We start from the raw sequence: 8,430 nt of genomic DNA, 5'->3' as shown, positions 1-8,430 counted from the left end.
ATGACATAAAACTACTATAAAGTTGGACTTTACCCCAAATAGCCAAGGAGAACCGCCAGAATGACTGTTGGAAGCTAAGTGGGAGTCGGATTGGGGGAAGGGGGTCGAAGGGAGGTCTATCTTTAGGAAAAGCAGATATTTGTTAAAAGCCACTTATAGCCTCACATTCTATGTAGAAGATGAGTGAATTTCTGTCGCGCCAGAGAGTGTAAAGCTGCGATTCTGAAGAAGGCAATTGTGCAGTTTCGGCGTGGGAGTCAAAAGACTGGGAACCAACATCTCTTTTCTGCAGTAGGAATGCTCAGTTGAATTTCCGTCTGTGAGTTCCGAAATTCTAGCAACAATGTTGCCTGGTCAAATACATGACGAGATACTACATTACTTTGTGTTAACGCAGAGGTTCGATACTTACGCACGGATGTTGGGGGAAAAAAAAAAAAACTTAACAGAAGACTCTTGCACTTTTCACACTATTTTACCAGGGGTCGGGCACAGGCAGGCAAACTGCGTTTCCTCCGTAAACAGGTGCTGCAGGATGAAGGTGCAACCGCTCCCACTTCAGGGAAGGTTCTGGCGACGCTGCAGGTATCTCCGTGGAAACAATAAATCCAGTCTTTAGCAAAATGCAATTCCCTGGTTACAACTGAGACACAGTGGGTGTAAAGGGGCTGCAGCAAATTCACGCCGCTGCGTCCCGCAGGTTAACACGTGTACCGGCTGCTGCCAGGTCTAAGAGCACCCATCGGGGAAAGGACACACGACAATCAGCACGAGCGCTACTCTCCCATCCACCCTGGTTTGTTTGGTTGGATGTTGCAGAGTAAAAGCTCCAGCTCCTCTCCCAAATCCTGTCCCCACCCCAGCCCACCGGACCTCATCCAGCAGCCGCGCCCGCTCTCTTACCGTGCCTCAGGGTTCCGGCTGCTTCTTGTCCACTTCTGGCGGGCAGCCTGCGGGGTAGGTGGGCACGCGGCTCCCAAGAGGGGGCTTTGGGAGGCGCCGATGCTGTCACTCCTTCCGGAGGGCGGCAGCGGAGGCTGTTTGTAAACACTCTCCACGTGCGCTCGCCCTCCCCTATTCACAGCTCGTGCCAGAGCCGGAGGATGCGTGGATCTGTTACTCGAACGCAAAGGGTGCGAGTTTTATTCCCGCTGCGAGAGATGGAAGCTTCGCCCGCAGAGTCGGGCCACTGGTAAAAGCGCCAAGACAGGGCGAGCTCATACCGCCCCCTTCTGGCCAACCCAGCCGCCCGCAGCCCGCAAAGACCGGACCGTTTGCCGAACCCACGCAGCGTCCAGAGAACGCGCGGCGTCCGAGTCCCGCCCCCCACTCCCGCCAGCTCGCCGAGTCCCCGCCCCGGGCCGCGCGCGCTCGCCCGCCAGGCCCCACCTCTCGCCGACACACGTTCCTGCGGGGGCGCGCGCGTGCTCCCTAATCCCCCGCCTTCCGGCTCCGGCAGCGACGCTCGCCTTTCGCTGCCGCAGCCGCCGCGCCACCGGTGTCAACCTCCTTCGGGAGACTCCATTTGCTCTCAGCACGAGCTGGCCGCCGTGCAGGCAGGCGGAGAGCGATGCCCGCAGTCGGCGAACTGGCGTCCTCTGCGCCAAGCGACTGCTCACCGGCTGGCTGGCCGCGGCGGTGACACCCTGGTCGCCCGCGTCCAGGCAGAATCCGGGCTCCCTCCGCGGGAGGAAAGACGTCCCGCGCTCCGGAGCTCGCGCGGCGCTGGGGAGAGGCCCTGGCTAACAAGGCTTCCCTCTGACCTCTTAATTTCAGGAGGTAGGCTATTGAGGTCCCTCTCGGTCAACCCAGATAATGCCTAAAAGCATTATTTGTCTCATTTAGCTCTCACATTGATAGGAGGTGTTAATTTTCTCAACATAGTTGCAGGGTAGGTGTGGGTAATGCCACAGACCCCGATACTGAAAAGAGAAATGTTTTTGGTATTTTCCTTTAGGTTTCAGAGGCTGCGAGTACCTATACAGCCCTCACAGGAACTTCTGTTGGCCCATGGAGGATCATCTCTCACCAGGACTATTGTAACATCTTCACCGAGCTTTCCACCCCACTGCCTGTGCCTTGGGTCCTGATTTCTACCCATGAAGTTTTTTGATGCTTTCTTTAATCACGTGGCATTGCCTCTTGCCCACCTTTCCCCTTTCCAATAGCAAATTACATTAGGTGTAAGTTTGTGTTGAGTTAAAGTACAGAGTTTTCTGCTTGTCCACTTTCACCTCATTTGCACCTCTTCTGTCCAGCTTGCCTTAACTTCTACGATTTTTCATAAGCACTCCCCTCTGTAACCTGTAGCAATCCTTGACTGGAAAAGAGCATCCCTTACAGTCCATTGCCCTGCTAAGACAACACAGTGAGGGAATGAGTTTTCCCATTGTTTTTTCCTGTATGTCAAGTTTGCAAGTCCTATATTGCGTTTATTTTTCTTGCACATATCCCGAAATACCGCAACCTCAGTCTTAGTGCTTTAGGGAAAAACCTTCTCTGTAATGATGGCAACTATTAAGTGTTTAAGAGGACTGTTTTAGAGACCTTGTAGTGTAGCTTTGGTTCAACTTCTAACCTCCAGTAAGATTGCAGTTCATGAAAAGACTTCAGACTAAGAGGAAGGTAGGGTTAATTGGAGCTTTCCCTGTTGTAAGAACTTTGTTTTAAAATGAAAGTGAAGAGATTCCTGTAGACCTTGTCAGAAAATTGGTGGTTACTCTAGGTCTTCAGGGCAGAGGAGGGATCTTAATGCTCCATATTGTAATCTCTGTATTCAAATTTAAGTTGTTAATTATCTTGTTCCAGTAATCACCTGAAATATTAGACACTTAAAATGCTAGGGAAACGTAAGCGTGTGGTGTTGACAATTAAGGACAAGCTTGACATCATTAAGAAACTTGAAGAAGGTATCTCTTTCAAAAAACTTTCTGTGGTATATGGAATTGGTGAATCCACAGTTCGTGATATTAAAAAGAACAAAGAACGGATTATAAACTATGCTAACAGTTCAGATCCTATAAGTGGGGTATCCAAACGTAAATCTATGAAGTCATCAACATATGAGGAACTTGATAGGGTTATGATAGAGTGGTTTAACCAACAGAAAACAGATGGAATTCCAGTGTCTGGAACTATTTGTGCAAAACAAGCCAAGTTCTTTTTTGATGCTTTGGGGATGGAAGGTGATTTTAATGCATCATCTGGCTGGCTAACTCGATTTAAGCAGCGCCATGGTATTCCAAAGGCTGCTGGGAAAGGAACAAAATTAAAAGGAGATGAAACTGCTGCCAGTGAATTTTGTGGTAATTTTCAGGAATTTGTTGAGAGAGAGAATCTACAGCCAGAGCAAATTTATGGTGCTGATCAAACTGGATTGTTCTGGAAATGCCTTCCATCAAGGACATTAGCTCTTGACTCTGAGCAAAGTACTTCTGAGTATAGGTCAAGCAGAGAGAGAATCATTATTATGTGTTGTGCAAATGCCACGGGTTTACACAAACTTAACCTTTGTGTTGTGGGGAAAGCAAAAAAACCCCGTGCATTCAAAGGAACTGATCTTTCAAACCTTCCGGTCACTTACTTCAGTCAAAAAGGTGCATGGATAGAACAGTCTGTTTTCAGACAGTGGTTTGAGAAATATTTTGTGCCACAAGTACAGAAGCATTTGAAATCTAAGGGGCTTCTCGAAAAAGCAGTGCTTCTTTTAGATTTTCCCCCAGCACATCCAAATGAAGAGCTGTTGAGTTCAGATGATGGCAGAATAATTGTCAAATATTTGCCACCAAATGTAACAAGTCTGATTCAACCAATGAGCCAGGGAGTTTTAGCCACAGTAAAAAGATACTATCGAGCAGGACTTCTCCAGAAATACATGGATGAAAGTATTGACCCAAAAATGTTTTGGAAGAATTTGACAGTGTTGGATGCAATTTATGAAGTGTCAAGAGCTTGGAACATGATAAAATCAAGTACCATAACCAAAGCATGGAAAAAACTTTTCCCTGGCAATGAAGAAAATTCAGTCATGAACATTGATGAAGGAGCCATTTTAGCAGCTAACTTGGCAACAGTTTTACAGAACACAGAAGATTGTGAACATGTTGACATTGAGAATATTAATCAGTGGTTTGACTCTCGGAGTAATGACTCAAGCTGTCAGGTGCTAACTGACAGTGAAGGTGCCGAGGACCAGGCCAAGCCTGTGGAGCAAAAGCCTTCCAGTAAAACTAAAAAAGCAGAACTGAACCCAGAAAAACTTATTAGTCATAAAGCTGCACTTGAATGGACCGAAAACTTACTGGATTATCTAGAACAACAAGATGACATGCTTCTGTCTGATAAATTGGTATTACGGAGGCTTCGGACTATAATAAGAAGGAAACAGAAGATCCAAAATAACAAAAGTCATTCATAGTGCTGTCAAGTGTTTCAGTGTGTTTGCATCTTTGTGATTATTGATCTGCAGTGGAACTTACCTTGTTTGAAGTGCTGTGGATTCTGACGCCAAATACCTTTTATAAATAATTTTAGGATTAGATGCCATTTTTGATTACTTAAATTACAGCCCTTTAATGTTGATTTCAACAATTAAGTGTTGACATGTAACTTGTCTGTCTACTGTTTCTAATCTGTATTATACTAATTAGATCATAAGGTACCTAAGGTCAGGGATCTTGTGTCTATCTTGTGCCTGAATTTCAGTGTGTCTAATAAAGGTCCATGCACACTATAGACACACAATAAATCTTACTTAAATTGAATTTTTTTGACTTTCTTTGAATTTTCACTTCTAAATTGAAATACGTTAGAGCTAAGTTTCTATTTTTGCTGCTGAATATATTAAAAGAACTCTGCAAAGATTGTGCTAGACACAGGGGATGGCGGCATACTCCTGAAATCCAGAGGCTGTGGCAGGAGGATTTTAAGTTCAATATCAGCCTCAACAACTTAGCAAAGACCCTATCTCAAAAGCTGAGCGATCATGTGGCTCAGCAGTAGAGCAGATGTCTGTCATGCACAAATTCCTGGGTTCCTTCTCAGTATGGGGCAGGGATTGGGGATCAGGCTGAGGTATCTCAGTGTGACTACTGAGAACTGAAGGATAGTAGGTTAAATCCTTAAAATATCACATTTCTGTACTAGCAGTATTTAGGCAATCAGAGATTTAAATTGGCCATCTCTGAGTATAGTGAAGGAAAATCTAAAGTTAAAATGACTCTGGGGGAAAGGGTTTGTGCTTCACTTTTATTTTATTTGACAATAGAGTTCCTTTATGGTTGTGGAAAGAATGTCAATGCTGTTCTAAGAAAATAAAATTCAGTTTCCAAACCATTGTGATTAGAAGAGATAAGGGTTAAGTTTTATTATACGTCATTTTGATTCTTTATAGATGGATTAGTAGCTTTTCTTTTTAATGAGCTATTAATGTAAGACTTTAAGTAGATCATTGCTTTCATATAGCATGTTTTTTTCTGTGACATGCTGAGAATGTAAGCATACGTATATAAATTGTGAAGCAGCATGTGTTTGGTGGACTAGCATTAAGTAAGACTTGAGAGAGGCACTATAGAAAGAACATGGGTTACTGTGTGACCTCGACCAAGTTATCTAATCTACCCAGGTGTAAGATAGGAATATTTCATGTCTCAAAGAGGGCTGATGAGGAGTTAATGAGTTACTAAATGGATTTTATATAATAGTAGTTATTCTAGTAACACACGAGTGTTGCTGCTGTTATTGCACTGCAGAAATTATGTTTCAGATGTATACTAAACAGATCCAAGGTGTGACTCAAAGTGATGTAGCTGTATTAGGAAATCTCTTCCACAGGAAATGAGGTCAGAGACACAAGTAATTAGTTTGAGCTGAAATACAATAATAATTTATTTCCATGAAACCTCGAGAATCTAATTTAGAAATCATTATCTACTAATAGGCAATGTGAAGTATGCAGGCATATTTAAGACATCTTAGGTTAATTGTATGAAATGGAAATGGGATCATAATTTCTTTGCTCTAAACTGTTAATATATTGCTAATAAAATAAGTAGATATTAGTTTTGTTTATAAAATAAAAGCTATATGAATATTTGCACAACTCACTGAAGCAATAAAATACCTTTAAAGTAAGTAAGACTAAGACAGCAGGAAGCAGGACACTTGAAATATTTTATCAAACTAATACAGAAACAGCAGAAAATCAGAGCAAAAGAAATGTCACAGGAGACTGGTTACGGTAATCCGGCCCAACCATCCACAGCAGGATTCCTTGTGATATGATTTGAGGGGATAGTAGAGATCCACTTGACAATTTCTTCTTTGACAAGGCTGTCATTAGCTCAGAATTCTGCCTTTTGAGCTGAGGCTTTGGGTTCTAGAATGACTTTTCCAGATGACTTCTAAGAATCCTCTTTCTTTGGGAGAATTCATATGTCATTATTAACACACCTTTCTCAATCTACACAATTTCAACTACCTGATGGACTTGAGGAAATGGCTGAGGACTGAGACTAAATGACTTCCCTGAAAAGGGCTGAAACTTGATAATGATCATGACCTACATTTGCATTTGAGAACTGCTTTCAATTTTTCACAATGCTTTTTACTAATAAAAATTTACCAAACTTCTTCAATCATGACATTGAAATGGCCTAATCTTGTATTTTTATCACAAATGCTAATGTGACTTGTGCATTCTAATTCCATAAGTAATTGTAATACAAAAATCTTTTCCTCCTTCTAGATAATGTAATATTAGATCCTGTAGAAAGACACAAGGTGGTTATCTTGATTGGCCACATGTCCCATATAGACACCCTGGTTTGAAAAGCACAGATGTATAGGCTCTTAGTTTTGATTTTGTTTACCTTAGAGAAAATATACACAAATTCTAACTATTGGTTACTATTTATAAAAGTGCATATGTTTTAGGAGACTTGAAAGACAAAACTCAGACCAAATGGGGAAAGTGGTAATTAAGAGCATACTTTTTAAAAATTGCATAATGGAAATATTTGCATTTTATTTTTTTTTTTTTAAATATTTTTTAGTTATACATGGACACAATATCTTTATTTTGTTTATTCATTTTTATGTGGTGCTGAGGATTGAACCCAGTGCCTCACATGTGAGAGGCAAGCGCTCTGCCACTGAGCCACAACCCCAGCCCTATATTTGCATTTTATAATGCACAGAGTAATGCAGTTATTGATTAGAAAACCTTCTGGGCTCAATAAACAATAGAGTTGGCAGAATTCAAATCAGTAGCCACGATCAATTTGAGTAGAATTATAGTACTATAATAGCTATTGTTCTGGAATTCATTTTGCTTTTAGTCTACTTCAGACTGAGCCACACAGTCACTTCATGAAGAGTTTTCTGAGTTTAGGAAAAATCATGCTGGACTAAGTGGTACAGCTTACATGCAGCAGAACACAGAGCTACCAAAACCACAGATCCAGAAGCACCTGCCTACTACACTGTAGCTGGAGCCACACAACCATGGTACTAAAAGCCAAATTGAGGCCTTGAACACCAAACAGCACTATTCAGAAGGCCTGTGTCCACTTATTACTCTACTATTTTCACAAAGTTGACCATTTTCTAAATAGATACTTTAGATCCTAAACAGTAATATCTACAATGTTGCAGGTCTTGTATGTCAGTTGTGGTCTTCTATTCAAGTTAAAGTGAATATAAAACAGTTATTTACCAAAAAATCTTGTCTATAACCTAAAATTGTCTTGCATAGCTCATATGCGTACATTGAGAAATGGTAGCCAAGAAGAAGGAGGAGGTGGTTGAAGTCCAACACATGTGGAGGGTAAACACCAGCTTCTCTGCTCTTTGCCTAGATAAACTTGGAAGATTGTGGACCTCTTTGGAACTCAGTTACTTTTTGTATAAAAGGATAGAAGGTTAAATGGACACTCCAGACATTTATAAACACCAGCTATTAAGTAACCCATGGTTGTTTGTTGAGAACCCCGGGTCTCCTGGCTTGGCTTGCAGAATGAGTCACAGCTTTCTCCCATGGTAACTGTGCAGACCTCCAGGGGTTTCCACACCTCTATTGAGATCCAAGGCCTGTGCCCATCTTTGGGAATGCTGGATGAGGTATATACATAGGTGGGAAGGCAATTCTGAGTTCCCTGTTCCCTAGGTCTATAGTGTATGCTGTTAATCCCCACTGGAACCATAAGTGAAAAACAAAGCAGGAAGAGCCACTGTAGTCACAATTGGGGATAACAGCATTCAAAGAGAAATGTGTTTTTCCATGCAGTATAAGATGATAGCTCATGAGCTCTATGCAAATGTCAAGGGAAAACTGAAGGAGCAGGTTTGATTCAGACATGAAGCAGCATCAATATCTGTAGCACTGGTCACCATAGAATGGATGAGTCCAGGGGTCTCTGGGTCTGATTTGCC

General features: G+C 42.3%; 1 protein-coding gene across 1 annotated transcript; it reads left to right on the top strand.

Moving 5' to 3' along the window:
• The first annotated feature begins 1,454 nt into the window (after positions 1–1,454).
• Tigd2 (tigger transposable element derived 2) lies at positions 1,455–6,641 on the top strand. The gene is made up of 2 exons (XM_076864860.2): positions 1,455–1,779; positions 1,958–6,641. Exon 2 carries the CDS (start codon positions 2,837–2,839, stop codon positions 4,415–4,417), a length of 1,581 nt encoding a protein of 526 aa, XP_076720975.1. The 5' UTR covers positions 1,455–1,779; positions 1,958–2,836; the 3' UTR covers positions 4,418–6,641.
• The last annotated feature ends 1,789 nt before the right edge of the window (positions 6,642–8,430 follow it).

This window comes from Callospermophilus lateralis, chromosome 8 (genome assembly GCF_048772815.1).
Source record: "Callospermophilus lateralis isolate mCalLat2 chromosome 8, mCalLat2.hap1, whole genome shotgun sequence".
Taxonomy (NCBI): domain Eukaryota; kingdom Metazoa; phylum Chordata; class Mammalia; order Rodentia; family Sciuridae; genus Callospermophilus; species Callospermophilus lateralis.
This window is presented reverse-complemented; position numbering and strand designations above follow the sequence as displayed.

Excerpts from the sequence above, each read along its gene's own strand:
- Tigd2 (XM_076864860.2), top strand. The coding sequence starts at position 2,837 with ATGCTAGGGAAACGTAAGCGTGTGGTGTTGACAATTAAGGACAAGCTT.